This window comes from Battus philenor, unplaced genomic scaffold, assembly GCF_028537555.1.
Source record: "Battus philenor isolate CCGP_79_NKW_IND1 unplaced genomic scaffold, ilBatPhil1.0.hap1 SCAF_19, whole genome shotgun sequence".
NCBI lineage: Eukaryota > Metazoa > Arthropoda > Insecta > Lepidoptera > Papilionidae > Battus > Battus philenor.
Window position 1 is genome coordinate 12242329 of NW_027181681.1, and position 15812 is coordinate 12258140.

General features: G+C 34.2%; 1 protein-coding gene across 5 annotated transcripts in view; it reads left to right on the forward strand.

Annotated features, from left to right (window-relative positions):
• Positions 1-15812, forward strand: part of RIC-3 (RIC3 acetylcholine receptor chaperone) — a 52626-nt gene that overhangs the window by 5067 nt on the left and 31747 nt on the right. For 4 of the 5 annotated variants that reach the window (XM_068764020.1, XM_068764021.1, XM_068764016.1 and 1 more), the window contains one exon: positions 14821-14996. In XM_068764020.1, coding sequence (XP_068620121.1) covers positions 14821-14996 — 176 coding nt within the window. The remainder of the gene's footprint in view (positions 1-14820; positions 14997-15812) is intronic. The other variant, XM_068764019.1, reaches the window with a different exon arrangement.

Consider the following 15812-nt stretch of genomic DNA (forward strand, 5'->3'; position numbering starts at 1 on the left):
TTAATCATTCACAAAATTTCAAACGCGTATTAAAAGTAAATTAACGGAAAAGGTTTATAATATATATTTAATCAATAAACCAATATTTCAATGACGTGAATTTTTGGTTGTCAATGACTTAACATTTAAATAGAGAGATTATTCTTATTTTTACATATTTATATATTCACAGTGCGTATTAAAATAAATTAATTTAAAATGCTTGTTAGTTAATAAATGAATATTTAAAAAAAGAATCCTTGGCAGTGATGTTGCTTGATTATTTTGACTTCATTCAGGCTATATCTGATAAAGTGTATATGTGTAAATCTGTGTTAAACTCTATTAAAATATGTGTTCTTGTTGAGTTCCTTCATGTTTCTTCTCTATAACTAACATCTTGCGAAGCAGAGTACAGTCAAAATATAAAATAAATAAAAAAATAGTTGACTATCAATAAGAGTTCTATTAAAAGTTCCTATGTTGAATAAATGAATTTTATCTCTATCTTTTTATATATATATATATATATATATATATATATATATCATGAAGGGTTCACAGTTGCGTCACTTGGGACTCTGTGATGACAATATACAGGAGCGGCTTAACCAATAGTGCAGGGTGTGCGATGCACACGGGAGGCGCTCCCTGAGACAGCTAAGATCATCGTCTTGGAATCTATCGCGGTTCGTCGCTTAGTTTCGCAACAGATGTGCTACAGGCATAAAAACAATAAGTGTTATTCTGCCGTCATTAAAAAGGCCGTAACTAATACCATACTGTAAGCTATACCTACTTATAAAATAGCTTGTTGGAATATGAACTTTCTTGTTACGACGACAAAGTTAATAGTTATAGCCGCGGATGGGGATCAGGTCTAGAGGGCACCAGGGTTTGCACACAGGCGCTACACGAGCTAGAGTCGCCCCTGACAATATAAACGTGTACCTGTTACACTTTAGGGCGTTGCACGAAGTGCGTAATTCTGTGAAGAAAAAGGTTATTATTTTCTCTTCGTATAAAGTGTGTCTCTGGTTGGTTCTCGCAGTAAATAAGGTAAATACGAACCTGTAAACTCGGAGAGGGTAGATCGAGATGTGTTATTGGTTGCGGGTAGTGCAAAATCTGTCATTGCCATGTTTGGAAGAGGGGTATTCCTTGCGGTCGATGAATAATAGAATAAGTAAGAAAAGGACCAATATTTAGCCACTTCCGCACATGCAGTGGTAGTCGTGTAAATAAGTACACCGCCCGCCAGCCCGCTGATAAATTCGTATGCGGCAAACAATGCGAATTACACAACCGCCACCGCCAAATTACTCAACACGTGTTTCACCCCTCCACGGGGCATATTCAGGAGTTATGTTACACCGATTAGTGCCAAACACAGAGTGTCTAATATAATAATAGAATGTTTGAATGAAATCTGTCCACAATTACTAATTTTTATTAAAAAAAATATATTAAACACTTTTGTCTTTAAATGTACCTATTATATAGATGTACTTAAAAAATATCTTAAAGAATGTCGCTTGTCGTTATATTACATAAGACATTGAATATAAATAACTCAAGTTATGCGTGTTTCATCAATTCGTGTTTTTTTTTTAATGTCGATAAAGACGATAAAACAAGTGTTGTGAAATTTAAAGATTAATTACATATGAAATATAAATGTATTAATTCAAGGGCTATGTTCACACTTCTTTATTTAAAAATATTTTTTTATTTATCTGTATTTTTTATTTTTGATGGTTTTTTGTTCGCTGGTTGATCAAACCAACAACTCGTATGATGAACGATGTGGTTTAAGACGAAGCACGCAGATTTACTAAGTACATTCACTGTAACGTTGATGAGATCTGGTATATGATTCTCGGGAAATAAAGAGAACAAGAGGAGTTCGATCCTAGCATCTAAGGAAACTCCACAGTGTAAGGGTGGTTGTAGGTTAAATTTTCTCTTTCTATAGAGAACCACGAATGAAATAAAGCCTTGAAGCTATCTCTCGCATCTTACTGTTTCTTTGTTTTCATCAAGACGGTGCATATTGAATTCAAATTACATTCAATGACAAAAAACTTATTTCATAATGTATACACCAATACCCCACTTTGCGTCGTGGTTACGTTCCAAAAAAAACACGACGCAAATTGAAACGGCGCAAAGTGAATTAAGATTTTCTATAGCAAACCATGTCAAGATCGAAAATAGGTTTCAGGGTCACGAAAATGCTACTTTTTAAAAAGAAAATAGAACAAAGAAAACATTAAAAAAAAAACAAAAATAATGTAACTCTGCCATTTAATAAATTGGAAAAATAAAAACTTTTTTGTATCCAGAAATAACACGTAAATATTTATATAAATTTATTATTCTCTTTTAAAAAAAGCACATCACACTACATAATTGAAACTGAACTCAATTATAATATAAAAGTGAAAATAAAACTGTATTTAAATAGCGTTGATTTTAAAAAAGGGAATCCCCGAGTTTTGATGGCATGGCGCAATTAGAAACAAAAGTGTTGCCATCTTTTAGAAAAAAAGGATAATCAAAAAAAAAATTAAAGACTCGTACCCAAAATAACACAACCTCGAAAATCTAACGACGCACGGTAAATTAGTACTAATTAAGCAGCGACGCAAGTTCGAAAAAAACGCAAAACGAAACGACGCAAAGCGAGGTATTGGTGTATATCAGGGATAAGCAACCTTTTTTCGGTCGGAGGGCCGCAGTTCAAAAACAGTGGGCCATGAAAAAAACTAAAGTATAAGAAAAAAATAAAGTATTTATTCAAGGTTCAAACCATGTTCTAAACGTAATTTATATTCGTAATCAACCGATTTATAACTAATTAGACACTTTTATTATATTTAAAGCCTTGATTCTAGCATTTTTTTTTAAATATAAAAATTAATTAAAATTTACTTGCCTCTAGGGCCGCGGGTTGCTCATCCCTGGTGTATATAAATAACTAGTCTATCTTAGTAGACTTACCTCTGTTCATCGTTTTCAACCTTGTCATTTTTGTTTCTATAAAACTTGAGAAAGGCGTGCGTATTAAATAAAAATAAAACGAATATCAAATAGTAACTAGTTTAAATCTTGCTCCATTTGACGCTCATAACACCGGTGCAAGTCCTGGAATAAGGAAACCCTGCAAGTAGATTTTATGTACTTGTTTTTGGATGCCTCTTGTAAATCTCTTGTCTCTTTCTCTCACTCTTATATCCGTCTTAACCATTTCGTTACCAGCGCCGGAGTAAGCCGGCCTTGTAATGCGGGCTCATGTGTAGTTCCCTGTTTTAAGATTTATCACAGCCAAATAAATTACTAAGAATTATCCTAAAATCCGTTTTTAATTAATATACCAGTAAAATCTTTGAATATGTTACACAAATTAGAATATTCGAATATCAGCCTACCGCCATGCAATGTGTACACTTCGCGGCGCGCATGCCCGGTTCAGCAGCGTCACTTAGACGGAACGGACTACGGTAAGGAAAGGGTTAAAACACTCGCCTATTCTTCTTTATTCTTTCACATTCTTCTGTAGAAGATAGGTCGATGAGTAAAAGTTCGTAGAACGTATAAGAAACACTGTATTAAATATTGCTAGTCGATTGTTGCTGATCGATTTGGTTCTTGATTCTCTTCTGGATTGTTTCTAAGTTTGTTTATTTTGCCGCTATATCTATACAATTAGGGTAGTACAACTCGTGGGTGAGTGAACACGCACAGGTCTGCGTGTGAGTACTGTGCGAGCGAGACAGCACTAGGGTTTAATGTTTGACGTCGTATTGCTTGATTTCACCACCCATACTTCCATTCCTGTACCTTTTTTACATCGCCTCTTTTCCTTCTCCATTTGTTCCGTGCTGCTACTTTACAATATTTATTTTGTTTTCTATATTTATTTAAACATTTTATAATTCTTTAAATTCTTATTTTTGCTTCAATATTATTATTTCTTATATCCATATCATCCTTTTCCTTTTCTACTGTTATTTGGTTTTATTATCTTTTATTACTTTCCCTCTTATCTTTCGACAGTAGCCCAGAAAGATCTGGCGGCTTTCCTCTTTGTTCATGAGGTTCATGAGGCGATTTTCTCTTCTTCTATCTTATCATGCAACCTGGCATCTTGCAAGGAAACTAAACTAGTTTAGACTTCTATCGTTTTAAGCTGCGTGTAGATTAATAATAATTTTCTCACTAAAATGTTATCAAGTCTGAAAGAGACGACATTATAAACTTGAGAAGGGCTATCGAATAAGATGTTGGAGTGTTTGCAGCCACACTCCGTTGACATTGGTCTTTGAGATATTTGGCGCGGTTCCAGTGCACCTCTATGCTAAATTCACGCACACACACAATAGTAGTATCAAGATGGCTCATGTAAATACGTACAATCTATATGGGTTTTAAATTGTCCGGTTAACACGTATTTAATATATAAATTTATATATATGTATGTATATATATATTTAACTTATTGCGTAGCCAAGGGTGTTCTCTACGTACCATAATATCACAAAGCGATCGCCAACCTACCTGACAACGTTGCTTATACGATATACCCCCCCCCCCCCGTCAAGGGAGACCTATGCTTCGCCTTAAGCGTCTATGGGCAGAAAAGTGGAGAGAGAATTAAAAAACAGGGTACCTGTATATCACGCGGCACGCCTTAATGTTAGCGGAGAAAAAGATTATATATATATATATACATGTGTGTGTGTGTTTGTGTCGACGGGCTGCCAAAAATAGTGACGATGAATGAACGGTAGAAAGTAAGTAAAACGAAGATAGAAATTGTAGAATGTATGACAGAAGAGCATGTAAATACAAAAGAAAAGAAAGTGAATCGTTAAAAGATAAAACGTCCCTGTCCCATAAATAATATAGGGGAACGAAAGGCTCCCAATAGCGGAGACGTTAAAAAAACACACACACATATATATATATACACATATATCTTTGATATAGAATAAAAAAAAAATTGTAATAGTTAAGGTATAAGGAGAATAAAGAATGGTGTCGAGTAAAAGGAAAAATGGATATGAAAGAGTAAAAAAGAAAATAAAATAATAAATAATCAGGAGGAACGATAGAAGTGTGCGAAAATAAAAATATTACATACGAAAATCATTAAATAAAAACAGAGTTCTTGTCCCACAATATATAAAGGTACAAGGGGTCCTCAGCGGGGATATCTAATAAAAAAAACATATATGTCTTTGAGGATAACATTTATGCGAATTGATATAGTTCAATGCTAATATTTTCTTTTATACATAATTATTGTTTAATTAAAAATAAAAATCTATCATTTTTATTATTATTTTAATATCATAGAGCGGATATATAGTTTATATCAAAACTTATAGTGGAATGCACTTTTCTATGGAATAAATTGTTATCTGTCTCACTTTTGCTATGATATACTACGTATATAAAATAGTTAATTTTAATAATGTAACTATAAATTACTCGTTGGATTCGTTTTAATATTTCTCAGCAAAACGACGTGACATATATTCGAGCGCATTCTAGTATATTCTATGTGCTATATAGAAATTCAAAAATGGAACAAATTTGAAATTCGAAATATATTCTAATTTATGAATGCTCGTCAAGGTAGATATGTATACCTACGGAGTATTTTGCCACCGTGTTGAGTACGCAGTTAAACTGACTACTCGGTGTGCCTTCATGTTTACTAATGACTTTATTGATTCACTTACAAATTCCTCAAGAAAGGCAATGGACTTATTTATTTTATTTGTTGTACCCGCTAGGATACATATATATAGTTTCGTAATAATAAAAAAGTACAATGGGCGGTCTTGTCACACAAAACAATATCTTACAGGCATCCTATGTAAAATTTAGAAGTATAAATGATAGGTAGTTAACGTGTACAAAACAAACATATGTATATAACATATATACTTATGATAAATAAGATATAATACAATAATGAATAAAAACAACAAACTGATTTGGATCGCACTTGCAAAAAGAGTTAACAGATAAATAATCAAAGGTTTTTAATACTTACGGAAGTTATAACAAGTACTTATTTCTTTCTACCATGATTAGCTATTTTTGAAACATAAAATTTTAGCTGTATTTACCCACAAGAGAAAATTATGTAAGAAAAATTGTAAATAATTATAAAACGCTGTCGTGCCTCGCAGCTGGGAGAAGAAAGATCCGATCAAAAACGAAAAAAAAATTATATATAAATAAATACATTTAAAAAACTTTTAAGTTAAACGGTTTTTTGATACCCATATTGTGGTGGTTGTGGAAAAATATGTACCTAGTCCGCCATATTGGAACGGCGTCCATCTTGAATTTTAAATTTTGACATAATCATCGTGTTTTACTCGTGTAGCCCTTTCATTTGATACCCATATTGAGGGGGTTAAGGAAAAATACGTAATCCGCCAATTTGTATAGGCGGCCATCTTATATTTATAATGTTATTGATTTTATTATATTGTATTGTCATCTAAATTCAATGTGTGTACCAAATTTCAGATCAATCTGACAACGGGAAGATGCTTAAATTTCAATTTCTAATTGTTATCCAAATAAATTCCGTACGGGTCGAACTAAATAAAACCGTTTAAAAACCTAGATATATATTTTTACGTAGTTAATATTTAAAAAAAGATCATTAGATATATTTTAAATTAAGTCTATTTACAAGAAACGTAATTTGTTGGTATTTTATAATTATATCATGAAAATGACCATCATTTCGATTTTTGCACTCTTAAGGGATTGCGGAAATTTTAAAATAGTTGTCTGCGAAAGAGACCGCCATATTGTCGACATCTTTTAGCTGATTTTTTTTTCGTTGACAGCGCATTTGGTTTATGGATGTATTATATTTTTGTAGTTTTTAATTTAATTCTTGGCTGTGTTCTTTATTTAAAATTTTTATTGTAAAAATATAGATATGAAGATAATTTATAAGCGACGTCGGAAGGTTTGGTTAATGGCGGAGCGAAGTCACGTCTCCGTATGTAATAATTTATTTAGCGGGCAAATGTAAACAGTTGATGCTTTCACAATGCGGTATGCGACATGGTACGCGATTTGGTACGCGGCATTGCGACCGAGACCAGTTTTCCGCCGGCCCCTGTTTAGTTGTTTGCGCGAACAAAAGTTTCAACGCCATATTGTCACACGCTAAGGTCGTGTCGCGAGACGAGGGCCGCGGGCGCGTGACGTTTGGCGCCAAAAATGCGCGGGAAATTACGTGCGAATTTTTTTTTCTGCCAGTGACAGTTGTTTTTTTTTTTAGAAAAAAGATATTGTACAAAATTCTTTCGGTATTTAAAAAAATGTAAAGTATAAATGCAATGTAATAATATTGTTTTTATAATCTTCATTTCTTTCTCTTTACGCTCAGGTCATTTGCAATTTTCATTGCAAAATAAAATAATCTTAAAAAATGTCTAAATAGGGTCGAATATAGATAACTTCACATCACGCATGCGCGTACGTAATTCATATTAAAATTTATAACTCTTTTCCGCTAATTATAGCTTTCAGCATTGAATAAGTGTAAAGTATACGTCTTAAATATTTTTTTTTTAAATTTTTATTGTGTGGGTCGTATATGCCCCACGCGGCTTGAAGAAAAAATCTTCAAAAATTGCCCTGGCACGGTTCGCGTTAATCATTATTATAAGCATTGAATATTTATATATTCAATAAAATATGACATATAATATGAAAGTAATTGAGGTATATATAGGATGTGGTGTATATATATATATATTATAGATTTTTGATTTAGAGACATTTATCAAACGTGTTATCAGATAGGCGGAAGTTCCTATATGTCGGTGTTAAGTGTAATTGCGTAATTTTTTAATTTCTGTAATAGTAATGTTGACAAATAATTAGTTTCATTATATAGATCTGTGAATGATGATAGGAACTTAATGAAGGTTCGATTGCAAATGCTTTAAAAAAATTATGACGAATTTTGAAAGGTATTTCAACGCTTAGACGAGTCGATGTTATTTCGCAATGAAGTTGTCTGAAGCAATTCGCCCCTGAAATGTATGTACACACTTAACAGAGGTATGTGAAAATGTTTCTATTGTGAGGCAATGGATACACAAAATACTATAATTTATATCGTTTGATTTTTTTATATTTACAATCAGCCAGAAAACTTTATTTCTAAGAGAAGAAATACTTCCTATAATGTCGCGTCTTATTCAGCCATATACGATATACTTCAACCTGGTCTTGATCTTTTTAAACGAAATAAAATCGTTCATCAAAAATATTACCATCTGTGTTATATCATGACATATCAATCTTTAATATCTAATAGATCGCGTTACCTCGCGGAAGTCCATCCTAATTAAGAAAGGGACTAATGTATAGCTACTTCCGCCATGCAGCCTCCATACTCCTATTTCGTTCAATGTCATAAGTGTGACGTCATAGCGCTGACAATACATCAAATTTTACTAATAATAGGTTACAAGCTGTTTTTGTGTACACACACAAAACTGTAACATAACTATCTAAATGATTCAGGCGTTACTTTGCGGAAGTCCATCCTAAGTAAGAAAGAAACTAATATATAGCTACTTCCGCTATGCAGCAGTAGTCGTGCAATGAAGTGCACCGCCCGCCAGCCCGCTGATAGATGTGCGTGCGGCAAACAATGCGAAACAAAACTACCACCGTTAAATCACTCAACACGTGTTTCATCCCTCCACGGGGCATCCTTAAGAGTAATTTTACACCGACCAGTGCCAAACACCGAGTCCACTTCATTGCGCGACTAATGCTGTTTAACAGCTTTAAACAGCGCATATTTATTTTACTGGAATCTGTTTTTCCTCCTTCTAAGTATTTTTTTTTTCTTTAAGTACTGCACAATATTATTCCAGTACCCCAAGAGTGAGGGGCAATTCTCCACCGTCAGGGAGGCAATGCTTTATTTATCTATTCGCTTCTGCTCTATCAAAAGTCACACAGAAGTATGAGGAACTCTCCTTCAACTTAAACCTGAATAAGTACCCTGTGAACATCTGCACCTGTATCGTGTCCAGGTGCACTTGGCGAAGTAGTTCTATTGGATAGCTATAGTTCAGGCTTATCATCTGCAGTGGACGTGTTATGGTTGAAATGATGATGATATTATCATAAGTTAAGGTCGAAAGCAAATAAGTTTGATTACATATCAAAGATTTCCTTGAAGCAATATTTACTTCATCTCGAGGTTCGTCTCGATTGTGGGTGTTGTCTTACATGTTTATTTGCATGCCTTGATTATTTCTTTCGGTCATTGTACTTTCCTTGTGTCTTTAAAAGGATTATCAGAGGTCACTGAACTTCATTAGTAAGAAAAGGAGCAATATTTAGCTACTTCCGCACATGCAATGGGAGTCGTGCAACAAAGTGCATCGCCCGCCAGCCCGCTGATAAATGCGTATGCGGCAAACAATGCGAATCACACAACCGCCACCGCCAAATTACTCAACACGTGTTTTACCCCTCCACGGGGCATCTTCAGGAGCCATGTTACACCGATTAGTGCCAAACACAGAGTCGGCGGTCAGCGGGCTGGCGGGCGGTGCATTTCATTGCACGACTACCACTGCATGAACGGAAGTAGCTAAATATTGATCCTTTTCTTATCAATTTAATCATATGCATAGATTTTAATTTATAATATACAAGTCTTTTTTTTAGTTTTAATGTTCCCCGCTGATGGGGACCTCTCGGTCCCCTATCACATGTGGGACAGAGACTTTATATTTCTAATAATTAGTTCATATATTTTTTTATTATTATCATTCTCCTCTTTCATGTATCATATTATCTGTCGTACTGTTTCATTCGTTCTACAATTTTTCCAGTCTTTCTCTTTCATTCCATTAGTTATACATCCATCCTCAACCACTACATTCTAGGTTTCCTTACTATTTTATTTTGCAACATTACATTTATTGTTTTATCATATTATATTATACTGTTTATTACATTGGTACTACTTTATTTATTTTATTTGTATATTTTAGTGTTTGCTTTACTTTTTTATTCATATTCAAGTTTATATATAATATACCAAGTGTTAGTTGAATGGTTAAACTTAAACTATATATATCTATATAAAAATCTAATATATAAAATTCTCGTGTCACGATTTTCGAACTTGAACTCCTCCGAAACGGCTTGACCGATTTTTACCAAATTTTACATGCGTATTCAGTATGTCTGAGAATCGGCTACTATCTATTTTCCATACCCCTAAGTGATAAAGGTTGTTCACACTTAAAAATTTTTTTTTTTTTTAACGAAATCTTTTGTTTTTATTTTTTTATGATACAACATACAAGAATACATACAACCATAAATTTTCACCCCTCTACGATCAACCCTTATTTGTTATTTGTAAATTAAAATATCAATTTTTTTTTGCAAAACATCGTTTGCGGGATCAGCTAGTATATATATAAAAGCGAAAGGGTTAAACTGGTGTCGAGTCCGCTTATGAATTGCCCCCCCGTGGGGTGTGGGCGTTAAGAAACAGCTACAACGTCTTGGTTAAGCATCTTCAGTTTCAAGGGTTTCAAAAGCGTGTGCTAATCACAACTAAACTTCTCTAAGTGGGAATGTCACCTAGCGACGTGTCGTAACACGTGACGTTTGAATGTTTGCCCATCGCACGGCTTTGCACAATAGTGGGCGAGTGTTGTAGAACTAAAATTATCGATTGACCATGCGATATCTATTCAATATTAAGGGGGTCTATTCTGAGAAATTTAAATATGTCTTATTTTACGAAGTTTTTAATTTTTAAACGGATTTATTTAGTTCGACCCGTACGGAATTTATTTGTTTGGGTCAAAATTAGAAATTGAAATTTAAGCATCTTCCCTTTGTCAGATTGATCTGAAATTTGGTACACATATTTAATTTAGATGACAATACAATGTAATAAAATCAATAACATTATAAATCTAAGATGGCCGCCGATACAAAATGGCGGATTACACATTTTTCCTTAACCCCCTTCATATGGGTATCAAATTAAAGGGCTACACTAGTAAAACACGATGATTATGTCAAAATTTAAAATTCAAGATGGACGCCGTTCCAATATGGCGGACTAGGTACATATTTTTCCACAACCACCACTATATGGGTATCAAAAAACCGTTTAACTTAAAAGTTTTTTAAATGTATTTATTTTGGGTGACTACTTATCATTTCATCTATAGGAAGTTCACTGGTAGACACCTCCCCCATACTTTAGATTTCTAATAGGAACGGTTCCTAATGGTCTGAATGCAGTTTTTTCAAAAGATTAACAAAGTATATTCAAAGTGGAAGTTTTATACTGCACTTGCCGGCCAGTAGTACCTGCAGAACCTTAAGGCATAAACAGCCATATGTTCTGCTCGGTATATAGCCTCCCCACTACAACCTCCACTTGCCAGTCCACTGGGCCATATTGGTTGCTTTCGTATATTTTGTTCAAAGTCATTCTGGTTTTTGAACGATGTCATAAATTCAAATAATTTACTCCTAATCATCTGTTGTATAGTTCTGTATTCTAATGTTATGTACTGTATATCGGTTGTACCGTGGAAACGGTTGAACCATATGTAAGTTACGTAAACATTTAACACGATATTACGCTTGTTTTAGGGCCATACGGGCCTTGTCATCCCATATGGTTTTATACACAAATTAGGTAATACAGCAATTGAGGAACTGGGTCAAATTGTACTCGACGTCGGTGTAAGCGATAAGCGACAGCGGGTGATATATTTTTATTATAGAAATTTTAATACAGGATATTCAGGCCATCTGTTTTGCACGATGTGTAGTCTGCCCATTATCACTTCAATGATCTAACTCCAGAATCTTGTGGCCTTCTGTTTTGCACGATATGTAGTCTGCCCAATATCATTTCAATGGTTTAACTCTAGAATCTTATGGCCTTTTTTTTGCACGATATGTAGTCTGCCCAATACTATTCCAATTTTCACACGAGGCTATGCTCGGTTACGACCTTCCACTACGAATCTTCTCATCCCTGATTCCATCTTGTGAAATCAACGAGTCAACGAGACTTACTCTGACGTCATTCGATGTCCTTCTCAAGGTCATTTGTCTACCTCGTCGGACAAAATAATATATTCGATATCACTAAACACGCTGTCAGCTCATAACTTGCGCGTTTTTATAGGAATTTTTACATTTCTACGTACGTCTTTTTCTAATGGCATATTTTAGATAGAGATAGAGAAGTATGGCGCCAGGCAACGTGGTCACATGTTGTTAATTTTAGATGTACATGAATCATTGTGTGGCGGCCTTTGATAAGGGAATTGGGTTTTAGCATGAATTGTGTTTAAATATTGCTTCCTACTGTACCCGTCTATTCGTATACACCCTGTAGATATACAGAGTAATCAGGTATAGATATAAAAGCTTTATATATAGCTATTTTTCTGTCAATTAATGTACGCTCTATATATATTATACCCAAAAATTAAAGGTTTGAGAAATAAATAGCATAATGATATGTACAGTAAGCAAAAGCGTTTTCGAAATTTAAATTACTACGTATTAAAATTAATTATTGTTTATTATCTGTCCCTAAAGACTGTACTGCCAGAAGTTATTGGCCGGTCGTAATCCTTAAGAAAAAAAAATTTGGTATTTAAAAGTAACAACTTAGAACTTTTGTCTCAGTGTTATTCAATCATCATGTATAGAAAAATATCACGCATGTGAAATATATTATTTTTCCTCCGGGTTAATTTTATTAGTGCATATACGGAACCTATTTTTTTATAACAAAAGAGAGTTGCTAGAAAAAAAAAATATTCAAGCGCTTAGTATATATGTTGGAAAATTTTGTCTATAAAATAAGATTGGTAAAAAATGTATGAAGAATTTTGTAGGCAAATGTACACGGTTTAATAATGCAAGATGTATTAGCTGAATGACTAGATTTATGTAATGAATTTAAAAAGTTGATTTTAAAAAAAATTACGTGTATTTTTTTTTATTCCATTGACATTAGCGTCCGTGGCTTTGTCTAATTACGTTTTTTTTAAGATTTTTTTTTACTTGCATCTGCATGACAGTATTTACTGTCTTGAAGTATTTGATGACTTATATCTCGGGTTCCTGAATCTGGACCAATTACACTGGGGAACTCGTCAGTGTGGATAAGTTGGAGCCTGGTTTTAGAGTTTTGTCATGCCGAGTTTTGGCTCCACCGTAGAGGGGAAGGGGGAGGGGGTGTATCCCAAGTAATCCTCCCACCTAGATGCTGGATCCGAGCAGGACAAGACCGTCGTGGCGATCTTTGTGGTGGACCTATGCATTGCAGTGGAGGTCCATAGTGTGAAAAGAAGAAGCCGTTCGAGCCAATGATCGAAGGGAGTCCTCGCTACCATAAAAGTAGTTTTAAGCTAGAAGCATTTCAGGCTATGTCTCCAACTCGCGGAATCTGTAAATGCCATTTGGGTAGCAAAATTCCGCCACAAATAAACCCACATTATCGAATTTTTTAGTGTACCATGTTATGAAAATAAAAAAAAAATATGTTTCAGTATTTTTACGAATTTTATATGTTATCATTATTTAAATATTTGGTTTTAATGGCAAAAGTATGTTGTGTTTCAGAAATGCGCATGCGATGCGAATGGTTACATTTTTTTTATTTAAATTAAAAAAAAAATCGAAGAAAGAGAACTTTACTCAGCATGTAACAAAGATTTGATGCATTTAGATTACCTGTGTTAATTTTAACTAAACCATGCTTGCATACAACCTATTAAAATTTGTATGTAACCTAATTTTAATAGTATGATATGTTTAGAACTATTTTAGATGTAAATAATGACTAACGTGCACGAATATTAAATACATACTAAAATAAGTTTAAAAATCTAATCTTAACGATCTATAGTATCCGGCATTTGATTTGGCACACTGAGTTTATAATTCTGCACCGAGTTCGATTTTGAAGTACATGTATATATAGTTGTTAAAATCGATTGTTTATAAAACTTTAAATTTTTCTTTGTGCCCTAATGTCGGTTACAATTGCTAAAAAGTGAAAAAAAAAGTGCTACTGAAAAGGTATGTGTGCAGTGAGGCAGAAGTGGGGTGTCGCCGCTATATACATAATATATATATATATATATATATATATATGTACATTTTTAACGTACTGCGGTTTTAGTAAATAATTAACAACATAACATATAACATAATTTTTTTCCTTGACAATTGGACTGACTCAGTGTTGCATTATGTTGCATTGATAACAAAAATAAATAGTATAGATTATAACAAAAATAAATAAAGGAACAAAGTCTTAGAGATAGTTAAATATATATATGGTTTTATTTTTGCATTATTCTCTTTCTATAACTCCAGTTCACGTGATGATTGACCGATCTTGCAATGATCACATCCAGCGGCTTCCAGACTTTAACTATGCCGTAGGTCCACGTGGTGGGAGTAGGCTACCCACAACGTGGACCAAGGGCGTGTCTGTCGACTCGTGGTCGCCACTGGGGTATACAATACCATTGGCCATATATAAAACACGGACTATCAAGATGGATACCACAAAGTAACTTCTCATCTTAATTATGTAAGTCCATCTAGTGGGGGGGTTAACCATTTCGTGGTCGCCACTCGAGATCCCAACGCCCATCGGTTTAACGTGCAATATTCCACGCTCACTGCCAGTTCATACAATCAATTCGTTTATATATAGTGTTATTTGTGTAAACATGTTCTTTCGTTCCCCAGCGTTGAAGCAGGAAAGGTCGCCGATACGTGGAATGGGTCCACATCCAGCGATGCGGGAACGAGGCCGTGCAATTCCACCAGGAGCTCCACCTCAGCAGCGCCCTCCCACGCCGCTACCACCTCACATCAGGGTACGAACCTCCCCCCTCTCAGTGTACTACGAGACAGATATCAAGGTCAGTTGAAGGTGTGTCAGTGTGCAGGCTTTTGCGCGAAGGTACGTATCGATGTCTCCTAAGATATATCGTTCGCATATAACATTGTTACTTAACCCTTTCCTTACCGCTGTACGTTCCGCCATAGCGGTAGGATAATGTTCAATTTTTTTCATCTAAGTGTTATATATATTTTTTTTATTTCATGGTCCCCGCTGTTGGGGACCTCTCGTTCCCCTATCTCGTGTGGGACAGGGACTTTTTAATTCTAGTAATTTATTCATATTTATTATTATCATTCTTCTCTTTCATGTATCATCTTATCTGTCGTACTGTTACTTTCATTCTACAATTAGTGTTATATATTTAAAGATTTTGCTGGTAAATTAAAAATGGATGTTAGGATAATTATTAGTAATTAATTTGGCTATGATAAATCTTAAAACAGGGATATACATATAAGTCTACATTCCAATTTTTATATTCATATTTTGAGTCCCGTCGTTTTGACATTTGCACTGCAAACAACGCACCGTTTACTTCGATTTATTTGTACTGATTTATAAATTGAAAGTGAAATGTTTTTCGGTTAACACTAGTACATTATTATAACGGTGATACTTTTTTGATATTTTAAATTTTAGTTTCCAAATACATGTAATACTTTCGAAGAATTGATTTTGAGTGAAGGCGCATTCGGCAAATGGATGCCACCTAAATACGGCGCTGATACACACACGGGGCGTCCAGAGGAAGCCGTCTAATTTCAGCGCTGGTAACGAAAGGCTTAATTATACATGTACTTGTTTAAAATAATTGATAATAATTTTAAAAATA